General features: G+C 34.0%; 1 protein-coding gene across 15 annotated transcripts in view; it reads left to right on the forward strand.

Annotated features, from left to right (window-relative positions):
- The window catches only part of LOC145278112 (uncharacterized), a 274,399-nt gene that overhangs the window by 163,214 nt on the left and 91,475 nt on the right, over positions 1–19,710 (forward strand). For 13 of the 15 annotated variants that reach the window (XM_080130385.1, XM_080130390.1, XM_080130398.1 and 10 more), the window contains exons 36-39: positions 534–668; positions 1,126–1,260; positions 4,058–4,201; positions 14,776–14,910. In XM_080130385.1, the coding sequence (XP_079986511.1) occupies positions 534–668; positions 1,126–1,260; positions 4,058–4,201; positions 14,776–14,910 (549 nt within the window). The remainder of the gene's footprint in view (positions 1–533; positions 669–1,125; positions 1,261–4,057; positions 4,202–14,775; positions 14,911–19,710) is intronic. The other 2 variants (XM_080130387.1, XM_080130394.1) reach the window with 2 other exon arrangements.

The following is a 19,710-nucleotide window of genomic DNA, read 5'->3' on the forward strand; positions in this document are numbered from 1 at the left end:
ATGATTTATAAATTCGATAATATCAAAAAGTTTTATAAATTCGATAATATCAAACAGTTTTATAAATTCGATAATATCAAAATGATTTATAAATTCGATAATATCAAGAAGTTTTATAAATTCGATAATATCAAACAGTTTTATAAATTCGATAATATCAAAATGTTTTATAAATTCGATAATATCAAAAAGATTTATAAATTCGATAATATCAAAAAGTTTTATAAATACGATAATATCAAAATGTTGTATAAATTAAATATCAAAAAGTTTTATAAATTCGATAATATCAAAAAGTTTTATAAATTCGATAATATCAAAAAGTTTTATAAATTCGATAATATCAAAAAGTTTTATAAATTAAATATCAAAAAGTTTTATAAATTCGATAATATCAAAAAGATAAGTATAAATATAATAGGCAATATCGAAATGTATTTAAATATATTGATATATTGTTAAACATTATTTCCTTTAAATAATTTTTTTACTTGTTTTTCTATCTGAAACACTTTTTGCTCTTTTCCATACAGAGTGCAGTCATGGTTACTACGGCGAGCGTTGTGCAAATCAATGTAAATATTGCAATGAAATGAAATGTGATTCGGTAACTGGTCACTGTATTTCAGGATGCGTTATTGGAAGAATAGGAGATAGATGTGAATTAGGTAAAGAATTTCTTCTCAATTTATAAGTCATTTTTCCTCTTTAGAAAACAATATACAATTTCAACATTATTTTTCATTGAAACAGATTAGTAATATTCCACACACTTACTATTTGATGTAGATATTAAATTGTCGACTGTTCTTTCATAACTTTTTCACACTTTTAGACGCATGTTTAGGTATAAAATAACAATAATCATATTGAAGTATTAATAAATTTTCATCTGGTATTTTTGATCAAATATCGAAGGTTTTTGCGATCATTGCTTACCAACTATGAACATTGCTAGAAATTTATAGAAAATTTCATTCTTCGTTAATTATGGTCATTCAAAAGAATTTTGTTCGTAAAAAATGTCAGCTAATTAATTATTTCATCGTATTCGAACTATTATTATAGAAATCGTTATTAATGTTGTTGATGCAAGTATTAATTGAAAAGAAATATCTTTTCCAGAATGTAGTGGTGGTAATTATGGACAGAATTGCAGGGAAAAGTGTAACTTTTGCCCAGAACTGAAATGTAATCCAGTTAATGGTTATTGTTTATTGCCATGTCCACCTGGAAGGACAGGATTAAGATGTGAAATCAGTAAGAGTCTTTGCTTTTTTTTGTTTTTAATTTTCCTTTGTAGATTTTTATTTTTGATTCACCATAAATATTTCGAAAATATCTCTGTAAGCATTTTATTAGAATGACATGCTTATCATTCGCGTGATCTGCAGGTTTCTAAAACTGTCGTAGACTCTTGAAAATTCAGTATGTTATTGCTATATATTTTATGAGATGACTGAACCATTTTTATGATTTCAGGTTCAAATGAACAGCTACAGCAGGAATTAGAATACACCCTACTAAAGCCTGATTGTCACAGCTGATGAATTTCAAAAATGCAATCTTGACGTGAGGACACTTTAGAAGATCGATATACCATTAAATTCTGTTTTAAACTTGGAAAATGCCACAGAAATGTATGGAATGTTTCAGACTGTTTTCGGACCACCTTGCATGAATCTAGTATCAGTTATTGAATGGCATAAGAGATTCAATAAAGGCAGACAGTCTGTGAAGGATGATGAGAGGTGTGGGAGGAGAAAGGAAGTAAGGACACTAGAGTTGTTTAGCCAAATAAGGAGTTTCATGGCATAGATTGTAGTTTGTGTATAGAGACAATAAGTGTACAATTTGATGTCAGTGTGGGAACTGTACACACAATAATTCACGAGTAACCTAAGATGCGGAAGATTTGTGCGAAATTTGTTCCAAAGGTGCTCAGAGAAGCTCACAGACTATTTGACTAAGATTGGCATCAAGACAGTTTCTCACCCTCCCTATGATATAGACCATTCTTCATGTGACTTTTGGTTAACTCAAGAAAAACATTAGAGGCTATCGTTATGAGACAATTAAGGAGATGAAAACGGCTGTGACGAGGGCCATTGGCACACTAACACAAGAAGACTTCCATGGTACCTTCCAGAAGTTAATGTGTGTACTGCCAATAAAAGTGCCCATATGAAAAAAGTCTGGAAACTCGTATCATGCGAATATTTATTATTATCTTAATATAATGAGGAAATAAGTAAAACCTAGGATTAAAAAAAAAAGACATTGTTGGTTTGGAGACAATACTAAAAGTGGGTGATAATAGTTTGAAAACTTAAGCCTAGAAACCTTTCATTAAACTATAATGCTTATCAAGAAAACTTTCTAAGCAAATTATTTGATGAGTACTATGTAGATACATGGATACCGATTGATTTTCGCTTAGATATAACTAATGTTAAATATAAATTATTTTTAAATTTCTCTCGTTGTGTGTCCACCCTACGGATGATAAAGAATTCTTCCACTTATTATCAAGACCAGGAGAATATTTCTTTCAGTGTTAGCACACGAACATGCACCAGTCATGCTTATTTAGCAGTTAAACTTACGTTCAACAACACTCTTTATTTGTTTTATTTGGCTTTCTGTTCAATATATTTTCTTTCTGTTAATTAGTGAGTTGTATCTTTCTTCCGGATCATGACAATGACGACGAGGAAAATTAAGGAACTAGTGTAAACCAACATGTTGTAATCTCAGCAAATAATAGCAAAAAAAAAAAAAAAAAAAAATAGAACAAGAATAGAAAAAAAAAAACTTCAACTCACTTTTCTTTGTAATAACAACATTCATTTCCACATTATTACGGCCATGCTGTCACCCGCGTGATCTTAAACGTTCTCCACGCCCCTCACGTGATCTGGAACGTTATTTCGTTTCGTGCTCTACATCTCTCACGTGATGTCGAACATTCCTCACGTTTTTCACAGATCTCGTACGTTATTCCCGCCTATAACGTGATTACTAACAAGACTGCGACTATGAAAATTAATGAACTCTAACCTTTCTCACCAAAACACGGACGATAAGGAGAATTAAGGAACTTTTGTCACCACTACCCTGGCGACGAGGAAAATTAAGGAACTCTTACATTTGTGACAAAATAACTAGCGACGAGATAAACGAAGAAATCTTTGTCACCACAACACTGGCGACGAGGAAAATTAAAAACCCAAATTTTTGTCACCATAGCACTGGCGACGAGGAAAATATAAGCGCTCCAAACTTTGTCACCAAAATCCTGGCGACGAGAAAAATTAAGGAACTCTAACCTTTGTCACTAACAACAATAGCAACGAAAAATTAAGGAATTCTAACGTTTGTCACAACAACAATACGTCATAGTATTATTAAGGCGCTTTTATTACACAATCTTATGAAAGGACGACACAATACTGACAATAGTGATTATTAAGGATATTTTTCGAAGGACATATACAAAAGCAATGTTTGTAAAACATAGGCATTATTGATTATAGGACTAAAGTGATGATAATTGTGTCAGTTTGAAAATTTTAGTCAACAAACATCTATTAATATCCAATAAAAAGAATTATTTGAATGAACGTATTTCGATTAATTTTCTCCAAAATTTCCTACACTCTTTATCTGTGCCGAAATCTAAACGCAAATTCCATTAGCGAAATTTCTTTCCTAGAATTTTCCGCCCGTGAAATCTTGTTTTCAGCTGATTAAAATATGGTCGTTTTCAAGTTCAATGTAAACAAGTTTTTGTTGTACCGTCCCCTTAAATAATCAAATTCTACCCATTTTCCACCATTAACGATGACTACGCTGTAGTCTCAATGACCACTGTACAATAATTAACCTTATCCTCGAGTAGCATTCGGGCCTTGATAAGTGGTGGCTTCTTTTATAAAACTGTATTTTGATTAATGTTACGTAGACACATTGTTATCGATAAATTTTCTCTAAGACATAACTGATGTTAGATATAGATCATCTTTTAATTCTTTCTTATTTTATTATATCCATATAGAAAAGGTTTGTCAAGATGGATTCTATGGTCCTGACTGTCAATACAGGTGTGGACATTGCAAACATATGTCACAATGTGACAAAGTTTCTGGTATTTGCAAGACCGGTTGCGTTACAGGATGGAGAGGACAATATTGTAAAGAACGTAAGTAAAAAAGTTTATTACTTTTGTTTTTTAATCATGTAAGTGATATAAATAATCGGATTTTTCTTAGACAAAAAAGAAAAATTTCAGGGACTCTTGATCGCCGTACGTCTAAATAACAGATTATTGCAGCGGAGTTTCTTTCGGGATCAAATCTTAGACCTTTATTATTCTTGATATTTATAAATGATCTAATGCAAGTGCAATTAAAATGGGTCTATTTGCTGATTGCACCACACTCTGTAATAGACATGAGGGAAAAACGAATGTACACAGCCAAGTAAATGGCAGAAAACAAAGAAAACCTGTAGTGGAATTGAGTACTAAATGAACATTTAATGATGCTAAGACTAAACTGCTTTCCATTTACAATTAAAAAAAATAAACTTCTCAACCGCTGATTGCCATGAATAATTACATACTACCTGAAAGTTTTTCGTTCAAACTTCTCGGTGTAACATTCACAAGCAACATACATTCGAACAAATACATTGAGGATATTTCCAAGACTGCTGCAAAATAGATGGTCTCCTTCCACTTATTATTCACACCTAATAGTATCATAAAGCCAATATTCTCCCACGCAAGGAGTATTGTTGTCACATCCGAGTTAGTGCACCAACCACTAATATTTACATCTTAGACAAGATCACAAGAGGAGTATCAAATTTAGTAGGCACCACACTATCGTCCAAGTTTCAACATCTGTCCCATCGCCGCAATGTTGCACTCCTGTACCTGTTTTACAAGTATTTTAATTGAATATGCTCTGATGAACTCATAGCACTTGTGCCCCATGAAATACATATTCATGGCTAATTTGTCAAGCAGCAAAATCCCACTCTAACACGAGTAAGGCCCCATAGAGTCCGTAAAGCCCTGTACTCTAATGGTTTCTTCCCTCGGATTGCAAGACTTTGGAATTCCCTCCCTCTTTCTGGATTCCTTAACTGTATTAACATACATAAGTTTAAATGCAACGTAAACGGTTATATCGTTGCTTAACTCCTCACATATTTGTCTATAGACAATTGTCCGAGGTGAAATGTAAAAGTATGATATGTCTATGTAATTAAATCTATATAAATAAAACATTACATGCATGTATGTGTGTCTGTGTTTAAATATTTAACCGATAAACTTTTAAACTACAATGAACAGAAAATAGTAATCGTACACAAAGGATGATTTATAACGAGTAAAACGTTTGTTCTATAGATGAATGACAGCAGCAAGTTATAATTCATAATGTTCATTTCAACTTGCCGACATTTCTATTAATTGGCGCCTTTCCAACACCCTGGAAAACCTCATCATTCTTCCCTGTATTTAAGAATTCAGGTGATAAGTCATCTCCCTCTCATTGCAGACCAATAAGTCTCCTGTGTGTCATGATTAAGCTGCTGGAATCCATATTAAATAGCTATGTTCATGTTCCGTTCTATCTCCCCTGGCATCCTTCGACCACTCCGTCGTCTCAGTTAAGATAAAAATGAAATACAATAAGTCTTCAGATGTACCTTTCCACCGTACTGTATATCGATACTCCATGGCTGACTGGGATAGCTTCCGTACATTCATATCTGATCTACCTCTGCATTTCACGTTCAAAAAGTATCAGACCTGACCGAATGGTTAATTGTAGGCATAGACCGATTCATACCATCAGAAAAATTCCAACAAAAACCTAACAGCCAGCCATGGTTCTCTCCAGAATGTGCTGCTGCCATTGCGCACAGAAATCACTTTTTACATAGCTACCAACGTAATAGATGTACTGAGACTAATGCTGCCTTTAGGACTGCCAGCAACCACTGTAAAAGAGTAATAAAAAATTCAAGAGAGATATATGCTCAGTCCGTTAAATCCAAAGTGGCTGAGCAGCGGCTTGGTTCCCACCAGTTCTGGCAAATAGCAAACTGGATCCTGAACAGAAGCGTGCATTCTATCCGAACCATCATCAATTGACGTGAGGTTATCTCATCAGCATCAGACAAGGCCAAACTATTTGCCAAGAACTTTGCAGCTAACTCTATCCTCTGTGATGAAGGTCATCAACTCCCTGTATTTCCTCCTACAACAGACAACACACTATTCAACATACAAATATCTGTGCATGAGGTCGCCAAGCTAATCAAGAACCTTGATTCCAGTAAAACAACTGGCCCAAACGGCATTCCAATTATAGCGTTGAAAAAGCTTCGACCAGAACTTGCCCCCATGCTTACAAAACTGTTTAAGCGTTGCCTTAAGGAGAAGTGCTTTCCGACTCCCTGGAAAACCTCGTCAGTATGCCCTGTATTTAAGAACTCAGGTGATAAGTCATTTCCCTCTCAGTACAGACCAATAAGTCTTGTGTATCATGAGTAAGTTACTGGAATCCATATTAAATAAAGAAGTAGTCAACCACTTCAGCAGAAATAACCTCCTTAGTGACATGCAATATGGTTTCCGTTCTGCTAGATCTACAGCTGATGTGCTAACAGTTATATCTAATAGGATTAGTGAATCTCTTGACAAAGGCTTCCTTTCTAGGGCAATTGCTCTTGGCATATCAAAGGCCTCCGATAAGGCGTGGCATAAGGCCCACTTCACAAGATTTCCAGCTACGGTATAACTGGAAATGTTTTCTCAATCATTAAATCATTTCTCTCTGATAGGCTCATAAGAGTAGTGGTTGATGGACAGAAATCAGAGGATCACAGTATTAATGCTGGAGTTCATCCTGGGCCCAACTCTCTTCCTGATCTATACCAATGATCTCCCCAAAACACATACTTAAATCATTCGTTGACATCTATGCTGATGACACGACCATCTTTGGCAACACATCAAAGGCCGTAAATGACAAAGCTCTCTCTGATTCTCTCTCCTCTGATTTTGAGCGTGTGGTACAGTGTGGGAAGAGGTAGTTGGTTACTTTTAATGCATCTAAAACCAAGCTTTTATCTTTAAATCATCAACGCTCTGATCCCCATCTAGCATCAGTTGAAATGGATGACTTTGATCTTGGGGAGGCTTCATGTTTTGACAAGCTTCTGGGATTGACCTTTACTCCTGATCTGAAATGGAACACCTATACCAAATCTGTTGCCTGGGCCGCTTGGAAAATGGTGAGATCCTTCTACTGCTCCAGAAGATATCTCACTACTGATGCAATTCTCTATCTATATAAAAGCCAAGTACGTCCAAAGATGGAGTACTGTTGCCACATCTGGGATCCTGCCTTGACTAAGTACAAAATAGACTTCATGGCTTAGTGGGGGATGTCCTTTTCTCTTCCCTGCAACCTCTCTCCCACAGAAGAGACGTTGCGAGCCTGTCTTTGTTTTATCGTTATTTCCATGGCAAGTGCTCGTCCGAGCTCCAATCTCTGGTCCCCCTTGCCAATCTCTCACGATAAACACTCATCTAGCTAAAACCACTATCAGTAATTTCCCCCAGTCTTTATCTGTGCCTAAATCAAAACGTAGATTACATGAACAAAGCTTCTTTCTGAGAAGTGCACGCCCGTGGAATTCTCTTCCGTTACTTGTTTCCCACTTGACTACAACTTGGATATCTTCAAGTCCAAAATAAACAAATTCCTGATTAATTGCCCCCTTAAGTGAGACACTTTATCAAATCTCCAATACCAACTATTACTACGATATTATCCCATTGATTATTGTACACACAATAATTCTTATCCCCGAGTGGCTTCCGGGCCTTGATGTGGTGATCCCCGATGTAAAAAAAAAAGTAGTCAACCACCTCAGCAGAAATAACCATCTTAGTGACATGCAATATAGTTTCCGTTCTGCTAGATCTACAGCAGATGTACTAACGGTTATATCTCATAAGATTAGTGATATATGTCAGAAACAATTGCCCTAGAAAGGAAGCCTTTGTCAAGGCTTCCTTTCTAGGGCAATTGCTTCTGACATATAAAAGACCCCAGATAAGGCATGGCATAAGGGCCTACTTCACAAGATTTCAAGCTATGGTATAACTGGAAATGTTTTCTCAATTATTAAATAATTTCTCTCTGATAGGCTCATGAGAGTAGTGGTTGATGGGCAGAAATCAGAGGCTCACAGTATTAATGCTGGAGTCCCTCAGGAGTCTATCCTGGGCCCAACTCTCTTCCTGATCTTGATCAATGATCTCCCAAAACACATACTTAAACCATTCATTGACATCTATGCTGATGACACGACCATCTCGTAGATTCTATAAACAAAGCTTCTTTCTTAGAAGTGCACGCCTGTGGAACTCTCTGTCGTTTTCCTGTTTCCCACCTGACTAACCTTGGATGTCTTAAAGACCAACATAAACAAATAAGACACTTTATCGAATCCCCAATACTAACGATTACTACAATAGTATCCCATTGATTACTGTATACGCGAGTGGCTTCTGGGCCTTGATAAGTGGTGACCACCATGTAAAAAACAATCATAGCTAAAAATGGTTTAATTTCTTATCGATCTGTCAGGTCAGCTCAAACAGTCGCGAACATGGTTGGAGCGCTAAATATTTTTGTATTGATTCTAGCTGATGGCACCTAGATCATTTTCTTTTTGAACTTTTCACATCAGTATTAACTATATATATATATATATATATATATATATATATATATATATATATATATATATATATAAATGAACAAATGATTAATAAAATATGTTAAAAGACATCTTGAAAAAGAGTTAAAAACATATTTAATTTTAAAAAAGGAAGCACAAGATAAGTGGATAGTCCTTAATCCGCGGAGTTTCGAAGAAATACTCTCCTTCTCATCAGAGGGTAGGAATTAGCAAAATGCAGGATCGGATTTTGCATATAAAAGTATTTAATGAAACTACAAGTAAGTCAAAGATCTTACTTGGTTAAACAAAGGGTGAGGTAAGGGGAACAGGAGGCAAAAGAAAAATGATAAAAAGATTTCACATGAATGGATAGTCCGGTGAAGGGTAAAAATCCAAAAATGGTAAAATCTAAAACGGTCGAATTTAAAATTTCAATCCAATGGGTAAATTCCAAATGGTCCAAAATCATCCAAAAGGCAGAGTTCCTTGGAAAAAAGCGCAAATGGAATGAATTCCAAATCATTAAAAGAAAAGCACTAGAGATAATATTTAAAACACGTCTGTCAAGGCTGGATGAATAAAAAAATTAAGGCTTAAAAAACCCCCGAAAAACGGTGACATATATATATATATATATATATATATATATATATATATATATATATATATATATATATATATAGTCTTTGAAGTTTTTTAACATTTGAAACTACACAAAAAATTACTTTTTATCATTCGTTAAAAAAAAAAAACACTTAGTCAGTAAGTCATTTAATCACCTACAATCACTGCATCAACTCTTTCGAATTTACTATAATACCAATTTTTTTATTTTTCAAGGGATCATCAGTTGTTTACCATGAAACACTGTTTCGGGGATTTAAAAACAAAACAGTATATTACTTCATGGCTCCCCAACAGTGTTGATCAAACACCACCACCCTTAATCTTAGGAAGAAGACATGTTACAAAAATTTTTTCATCCAATTTCCTATTATTAATTGCAATTACTAACCTTTTCATAGTATCAAAATTAATTTCTTACCTGTGCGATTCATCAATTTCCACATTTAAAATGGATACATTTTTTAATTTATCAGTCTTGTATATATATATATATATATATATATATATATATATATATATATATATCTATATATATATATAGAGAGAGAGAGAGAGAGAGAGATTAATCATTTACTTGAAACGCATTCGGTTTGTATATAACAATCGTAATGGATTAAAAAAACTTTCTTATAAATAAAGTTTTTTATAATGAAAATCTTTTTTATATGTAAACTTTTTAAATTTTAAAATAGTTCAAGCTCAACGAATGCTTTTTATTGGATTCCAGAGCATATATAGGGTAATTTCGGTTACATGGACAATGTAAGTTGTCCAAAGTGTTGTTGTGAAAAGTTTTTTAAGGTAAACATCTGAAGAGTACGTGACTAAATATGCAGCAATTACATAATTTTGCAGACTTGTTAGTCGCAATATGAAACAATATTTTAATGGATTCGTTTTGAAAAGTAGTAAATGACCAACTGAGAAAACTTAATATTTGGAACTTGGAAAATTATTATATTACATGACTAGCATTTCAATCCGGCGTTTCCCGGGCGTTTGGAGGTGTGTGTTGAGCAAAAATAAAAGTGGTAGTAGGAAGGAAGGCTCGAACCTGTACCGCGAAGGAGGAAAAGAACGGGGGAAAAAACCTGACGTCTTTGCTGTTACGACCACAGCAAAACCGGAAGTGATGTAGGCTTGACAATCGAAAAGAAGGGATGACTTTCGAAAATATCGGCGAAAAAAGCGACCCCTCCCTGTAGAAAAGTGCCCACTTGAGGGTGAAGAAATCAATGTTTTTAGCCAATTATTCAGTATTTGTCGTCTGAAGGGTCGAGCTTCAAAACGATACTGATCTTGTGAAAATCCGTCGCCTCTGTCGAAAGTTTTAGGCAGACATGCAATCATACATACATACATTTATATATTGGTAGCTCAAATTTCCGACCCAAACCGATTGAAAAGCTTGCCCTATCTCGGAATACCCTTCATGCAAAATTTCAAATGTTTAGACTAGAAATTGTTTGAGTAATTTGGGTAGAGACCGCAGAGGTTAATTTTTAAAAAAACTTTGACCCCTATTATGATCTCTTAACATTTATTGTTTTGGGCTGAAATCAAGTTATTAAGTTAGATCCCTGTCCAAGGAACGTATATCTAAAATTTCAATTGTTTATACCCAAAATTGGTGGAGGGGTTTGGTAGAGTTCTCAAAGGTCAAATCGTTGAACTTTGACTCCTTAACAGACAAATTTCTGGCCGAAAACGGATTACAAAGATTTTCCGAAATTCCATACCCTGTATATCAAATTTTGAGTCTGTAGACTAAAAATTGACAGAGTTATTGTGTAGGGAAATATACACAGACAGACATACACACACAGGCAGACGCTTTCACTTTTATAGATATACAGATATATATGTATGTACATGAATGGTAAAGTGGGTGCCCTTGCTAGCATATTAATATTTTATTATTTCTTTCAAATAACATTTTTACGTTTTATTATTTTTGTATCTGAAACACTTTTTATCTTTTCCATACAGAGTGTAGTCATGGTTACTACGGCGATGGTTGTGTAAATCAATGTAACTATTGCAATGGAATGAAATGTGATTCGGTAACTGGTCACTGTCTTTCAGGATGCGTTATTGGAAGAATAGGAGAAAGATGTGAATTAGATAAAGAATTTCTTCTTAATTTTTAATAAATTTTTCCTTTTTAGAAAACAATAGACAATTTCGAAATTATTTTTCTTTGAAACAGACTATTAATATTGACTTCAGTAATTATTTAATATATACACACATCATTGTTTGTAGTCTGGTGTTACAGTAATTTAATTAATTTTATACGTATACTTACGTATTAAAATGGACAGAACCAATCCCCTCAACGTAACGATACAGAATAGCCTGTACCGTACATAGAAAGATTAGAAATTTATTTGCATAACAGCCAAGAGAACTGATAAAAGCAATAATTGCTGCATCTATCACAAGGTTTCATTCTTAGGCAGGTTAAAAAACAGTGTCGCAAATTCCCGCACAGTCGACCAAGTTCCAATTTTTTCTCATCGCCAAAATACCGCATCTTTCTGCCTGTTTTTTTTTTTTTTTTTTACACAGTGATCACCACTTATCAAGGCCCGGAAGCCACTCAGGGATAAGGGTTATTGCAAGTACATTACGTTAGTGTGGAGATTTGATGAAGCGTTTACTTAAGGGGGCGGTTCATTAGGAATTTGTTAACGTTGGACTTGAAGACATCCAAGTTGTAGTCCGGTGGGAAGCAGGCAGACGGAACAGAGTTCCACAGGCGTGCAGTTCTAAGAAAGAAGCTTTGTTCATGGAATCCGCGTTTTGATTTAGGCACAGATATAGAGTAGGGGATATTTTTCACAGTGGATTCAGCTAGACGGGTGTTTTTCGTGAATGATTGGCGAGGGGGGACCAGGGATTGGAGTTCAGACGAGCACCTGCCATGAAAATAACGATAAAATAAGGATAGGCTCGCAACGTCTCTTCTGTGGGAGAGGGGTTGCAGGGTAGAGAAAAGGGCATCCCCGACTAAACCACGAAGTCTATTTTGTACTCTGTCAAGGCATGATAGGCTGTTTTTGGCAGCTCCTGCCCAGATATGGCAACAGTATTCCATCCTTGGACGTACTTGGCTTTTATATAGATAGAGAATTGCACCAGTAGTGAGATATCTTCTGGAGCGGTAGAAGGATCCCACCATCTTTCCAGCGACCTTGGCAACAGACTTGATGTACGTGTTCCATTTCAGATCAGGAGTAAAGGTTTTACAAGTACTTTAATGAAACGTGCCTTCACTTGTCTCCCCTCGATGTAAAAATCTACGATTAACCCGTTAACCTTTTCTGGCCTGAATTATGATGTAGATGATAAAAATATCCATTGTTAATTTTAGTTAGTTTAAAGGGTAATAATTAAGGCTAGGACAACAGCATATTCTTTTCATTATTTTGACTCGAGTGTGTATCCGTTGATATCGTATATGCTTTTATATAGGGTGATGTGATTCTCGAGTGATTAACTGTATCTAACTGTGTCGGATATATACCCGAGAGTCAAACAATGAAAAAAATATTCTGTTGTCATAGCCCTAGTAATGATACAATGATTGTCTTCAAACTGAAAAATATATGAAGTTCAATAGTTAAACTATCACTGAGAAGTTTTGCATTTCATAAACGTACTTTGATTATTATTGTTTATGACAACAAGCGAAATCCTCCACTCTCCGAGACAGATGGCGGCATACTGAATGTAACAATGGACAGTTGCAATCTGGAGGTATCTGGCATCTAACCAGATACGGAACTAATACGTACAAGGTGTGTTTGAATCAATTCCCACTTTATTTATTGCCGTTGTATCCATTTATTTATGACTGAACGAATTAGTTCAATCATGTCATAAAGGGTTAAGCAGCAAAATCCCACCTCTTAACTGAAAAAGTTCCTAGATGTTGGAAAGTCTTCTACTCTAATAATATCTTCCCTCTAACCGCTAGATTTTGTAATTCCCTCCCAGTTTCCTGCTTCGCTTACTGTACTAAACTGCAGAAGTTTAAATGTAATACGAACATCTCATTGTTGAATTACTCTCTGTTTCTTGTTAAACATGACCATAAAGAGTATCTCCTGATGTTTTAAGTTCTTTGTTTGAGGTGAAAAAGAACAAACAATAAAGGATTTTGATGAGATGCAAAAAGAGACATACGACAACGTTATCATCAACTGTTTATTGTTAGTTTACGAAATAAATTCAATCGTCCAATGAACTCATTGGAAGAAACGATATCCATCACGGGTTTGCAACCATTTAGAAGATTGTCCAGGACTCTTTTGTGTGTTCCTTCCTTTCATGTATATAATGACCGTAGGTCCTTATCTAGAATTAAATCTATGTTAAAAACCTAGATCGCATAAACATCGTTATGATGTATGTACCCGTCACGGATCGAAGATGCCATATTCTAAAAATCACGTTAATTGATCAAGTATTTGTTTCAAACTAAGAAAATAAAAATTTACAAATTTTAGCGATTAATGCGAAATCGTTTTATTAACTAGGCTGATCCTACAAGTTGTTTTTTTTTAAATAGGAGTAATCATTTATTAAGGCTCGGTGGCCACTCGAGGAAAAGAGTTAATGACTGTACAGTAGTCAATGGTATTATAGCGTAGTAATCATTAGTAGTGGAAATTTTGTAAATTGGATTAGTTAGGGGGGGGGCGGTTCATCAAGAACTTGTTTACATTGGACTTGAAGACAATCAAATTGTAGTCAGCTGGAAAGCAGGCAAACGGAAGGGAGTTCCACAGCTGTGCAGTTCTAAGAAAAAAGCTTTGTTCATGGAATCTACATTTAGGTTTAGGCACAGATAAAGAGTGGGGGAAATTATTGATAGTGTTTTTAGCTAGACCAGTGTCTAAATTATTGTGGAATTATCCGCTATTTTTTCAAAGTGGCGACGTGAGACAATCCCTTTTTGCTTACTAATAAAATTTGATTTTCTTCATTAAAAATAAAAATACTTGATCAATTTACGTGATTTTTGGAATATAGCATTTTTGTTCATGACGGATACGTACATAATAAAGTTTTTTTTTATAAAATAGGTTGAATTCTGAATAAGCATCAACAATCGTCATGTTGGAGTAAAAATCGATTTTTATTTTGGTATTTTTGATCAAATATTGAAGTTTCTTTTTCAACTACGAACATTGGTAGAAATTTACAGAATTTTTCATTTGTCCATTAATCATTGTCATTTAAAATAATTTTGTTCGTAAAAAATATTCACAAATTAATTATTTCATCGTATTCTAACTATTATTGTAGGAATCGTCATTAAGGTTCTTTATGCAAGTATTAATTGAAAAGAAATGTCTTTTCCAGAATGTAGTGGTGGTAATTATGGAGAGAAATGCAGGGAAAAATGTCACTTCTGCCCAGAACTGAAATGTAATCCAGTTAATGGTTATTGTTTATTGCCATGCCCACCTGGAAGGACAGGATTAAGATGCGAAATCAGTAAGAGTTTCTGTTTTTTCTTCTTTGGTTTTGATTATTATAAGCCTTTTTTTCTTCTATAGTTTTGATTATTAAAAGCTTTTTTTTCTTCTATGGACTTGATTATTATAAGCTTTTTTTTTCTATAGTTTGGATTATTATAAGCTTGATACGCCGGCTCGCTATTGTTTCGCAAATTTCCCTACTTGAAACACTAGAATGATTAAGTTTAAATAACAAATATTTTATTTTTAATATTTTTATAAACATTAAACAAAATATTTCTCATATATTTATATTAATTAATTAACGTTTCTCAAGTTTTGAGATGAGGATTGGTTAGCAATAAAATGTATTTAAGGCTCCCGAATTCGTACTAGAACTGCCCACAAAGACCAGTGGCGCAGTGGTTAGAGTACTTGGAAAAATCAACTGTAAAAATTGATATTCTTCTGAAGATCGAAGGTTCAATTCTTAATGTGGGTAACCGAAAAATACAATAGCGAATTACTTAGGACTTCTATCTAGTTATGACTGACGGAACCAGAGTATGCTAACCCCGTGAAGTAAATAAAGATTTCCATTCGAAATTCCGTCCAAAATCTCGAGTTCGACAGACATAATCCGAGTTCGACAATACACCTGAAGAAGGTCGAAAGTTATATCGGTGAAGACGTTATGAAAGTGACACCTCAGATAGGAACGGTTGTCCGATGAATCCAAATGGTACAAATTAATTAACATTTTTATAATTTCGATACAATTTTATTCATCTATAAAATGTGACCGTAAAGAAAAGAAAAGAAAAGAAGACATCTATTTAGTTTTTAAATTGCAATTTAGAAACTGATCATAACTTATTGAAAATGAAACCACCTTTTTAAATAAAGAAATATTTGAACTCAATTGCCAAATAATATTTTTCCCGAGGAAATAAGACTTGAATTTTATTTACATTAAAACTAAACCAACAATTGAATAAGAAAACATTAACAAAACATTCTCTTTTTTCAAAACCTTGCGCTTGATACAGCAGATACATTATGAATATATATAAAATGTATTTTTGCTGTGTAAAGTGGAATTAACTTGAAATACATATACATACACGTACACACGTATATTTATATATTTATAATTTATGCTTGTGAAACTTTGACTGTATGTGCCAGACATGCCAAGAAACTGAACCATTTCCATATGATCTGCTTCTAAAGATTGTTAAAAATCAAGTGGCAAGATAAGATACCAGACACGGAGGTTTTAACCCGGTCAAACATTCCGTCAGTACACACCATGTTACAGCTGTGCAAGGATCGTTGGGTAAGTCATATATGCGGCATGCCTGATTATATATATATATATATATATATATATATATATATATATATATATATAAATTAAACGCCAAATACAAAGACCTTATTTAGCTTCCTGAACAAACACAAAATTACATAAATCTCAACCAACTCTCCCTCAACGTATTTTTCTATAAATAGCTGCACGTTTTTAAACCCAGCAGAGAAATAACTGCCTGAAGACGACTGATGCTTCAATAAGAAGCACTATTGGAAACAATGCAACAGCAAGTTACATATGGATGCAAACATTCGATAATACTACAAAATGATTAATACGTAAATTAGAATAAATCAAAGTATTGTTAATAACAACATTTTGTTTCTGCACTACAAAACGGATATGTAAAACATGTACCGAAATTTTAAGATGTTGGCGGAGCTGTTTTGCATGATAAATTAGTATTTGCGTCTTAAGATAGTTTTAGTTGGAACACAATGAGACAATCCAGGGAATAAAGTGATCTGTATTCATGGTGCCTGGAATGCGTCAATATTACGTCACTCAGCAAGGAAAGGTAACCGATATTTTTCAGACTTTTATCACTTTTTAATATTTTAAAATATTTTATAACGCATTTCAAACCTTGTTTAGCTCTCTTCAGATATTTTAATATAAAGTTTTTTTTAAGGTAATGTCTTTTTAGAACACATTTTTTTCTGGCAACACTGACTGTGCTTTTCAGAGAAATGGTTATCTCAGACTTATTGTCACTAATAGTCGGTGGTCAAAAGTTCAATCAGTTAGAGTTATGTTCATTTGGTGGGTTTGGAGTTTATTTGGGACATATTTATATGGTATTTTATGATTTTCTTTCTTTTTTTATGTGTGTGTATGTGTGTGTCAGTGTGTGCTTGTGTATTATGGGGAGAGTTGTGTGTTGTGCGTGTGTGAATGCGTGTGGGTCAAGATCTGTGATTTTTTCACATGTGTGTGCTTGTGTGTGTATGTGTGTTTGTGCGCGCGTGTGCTCGCGTTTGCGCGCCCATGCCTGTGCGTGTAAGATGGAGAAAGGAGCAAGACATCCAGGGTCGATTTCCAATCCAAATACACATACATACATGTACTCAGTCACCCAAACACAAACACACGCACGCACACACACACAAACAAAATGGAAAATAGATGATACATGCACACATACACACACATACATACACACACATACTTACGCATACACACATACATACACACATACATACATACGCATACATTCATATGTACACATACACACACACATATATATACACATATACACAGAAATATAAATGCAGGAGTATACATATATATGCACATACATACGCATACGCACTTACCCACAGACTCAAGCACACACACACACGTATGACGCACACACGCACCCACACATCACACCGATATTGGTTAAAGTCTTCCTAATCTAGAATGGTATTATATTCGATATCGACGCGCGTGCACGTGAATGTGTTTGCTTTATTGTGCTTGTTTTAATTCGTGTGTGAGGATGTAAATTTGCATAAGCATGCTTTCGCTGAGTTTATTTTGTGTTTTGCATATTTATGTGTATTGTTATTGGGATATATTTAAAGCAAGGTTTAACTTTGTTATGAAGTCTTTTTCTTGTGTTAGTAAATAGAAGTAGTTGCCAGTTTGAAAAATGGGCATCATCTCGAATTTTTCTCCACTGCATGTGTGTATGTGCTGTGACACATACAGGTGTCTATTTTCTGCAATTTTGATGTTAGATCGATGTAAGTTTACTCTATTACTATTAGTTTTTTAGTGGCGCCTATGTAGGATTTATCGCATACTGCACATTTTATTACATAGAGCACATTTTTTGAGGTGCATTCTAGGTCTTTTTTAATTTTGAATGTTTGTGTGGGATTCATGAATGTGTATCTGTTTCCTTCTAATATTATGTTACAGACTCCACATCGTTGTTTGTTGCATTTTGTGGTTCCTTTTATTGTGTCTTCATTGAGTTTGGATGACGTAAGAATGCGTTTGCTTTTTATTATTTTTGTTGTTTTAAGGAAGTTGTTTAGTTTGCTGTTTTGGTTAAGTAGGACGAGGTTTTTCGCTATCTCTGTGAAAATTTCTGGGTTGTTTGTGTTGTGTGTGGAGACGTATGTCAGGATTTGTTCTTTGTTTCGTTTTTTAGGAGTTCTCAAATCTTCTACTGGTATATTTATCGCGAGTTGGATCCCTTTGTCTATAAGTTGTGGTGGGTATTTTCTTTTTCTTAGATTCATACGTAGTTCCTTGAGTCGGATTGTTCGAAAGTTTTTGTCTGTGACTATGCTGCATATTATACGTGCTAGGGTGTAGGGAATGGCTTTTATGCAGCTTTTAGGGTGGTGACTTTTAAAGTGTAGGTATTGTTGAGTGTCAGTAGGTTTGCGGTAGATGTCTGTGATAATGTTATTGTCTTTAATTTTTATAAGTCTGTCTAGGAAGGATAGTTCTGTATATATATATATATATATATATATATATATATATATATATATATATATATATATTAGTATTGGGACGATTAATCGGAATCGGAATTGGGAACCGGAAATATCGGAACTTTGTGGGGTTTCAGAATCGGAAAACTTTTTTCCTGTTTTCCGATGCCAAAACACGATTCTATTTATTTTCATTATATTTGATTTGTTTAAAGCAAAAATTTCTACTTCTAGTAGTAATGATAAACTAATAAATATTTTTAATTTTAAACTACAAGTAAAACTAATATCTATAGACTCCTCCCAACAAGTGTATTTTAAAGTTTGAAAAAATATCTGCACATTTAACCAAGTGTGTTTTCACAGTAATCATGAAAATATAGCAGCTTAATACTTACATATATAAAGATTTATAAGTATCGGAATCGGTAATTGTATCGGAATCTAGAAAAATATTGGAATCATCCTATCACTTATATATATATATATATATATATATATATATATATATATATATATATATATATATTCTTGGACTTTTTACCCTTCACCGGACTATCCATTCATGTGAAATCTTTTTATCATTTTTCTTTTACCTCCTATTCCCCTTACCTCACCCCCTTTTTTTAACCAAGTAAGATCTGTGACTTACTTGTAGTTTCATTAAATACTTTTACATGCAAAATCCGATCCCACATTTTGCTAATTCCTGCCCTCTAATGAGAAGGAGAGTATTTCTTCGAAACTCCGCGGCTTAAGGACTATCCACTTATCTTGTGCTTCCTTTTTTAAAATTAAATATGTTTTTAACTCTTTTTCAAGATGTCTTTTAACATGTTTTATTAATCATTTGTTCATATTATAAGCTCTATTTCCTTTTCGGTTTTATTGAGCTTTTACATCTGGTTGAGATTACCTTACTTGTAAATATTAACTCTTTAATATTTATAATATATTTTAAGTTTACCATTTTGATTACCTAGGTAAACTTACTGTAATTTTTAAAAAAAATAAATATATATATATA

This window comes from Euprymna scolopes, chromosome 6, assembly GCF_053919585.1.
Source record: "Euprymna scolopes isolate OS-2025 chromosome 6, ASM5391958v1, whole genome shotgun sequence".
In the NCBI taxonomy this organism is placed as follows: domain Eukaryota; kingdom Metazoa; phylum Mollusca; class Cephalopoda; order Sepiida; family Sepiolidae; genus Euprymna; species Euprymna scolopes.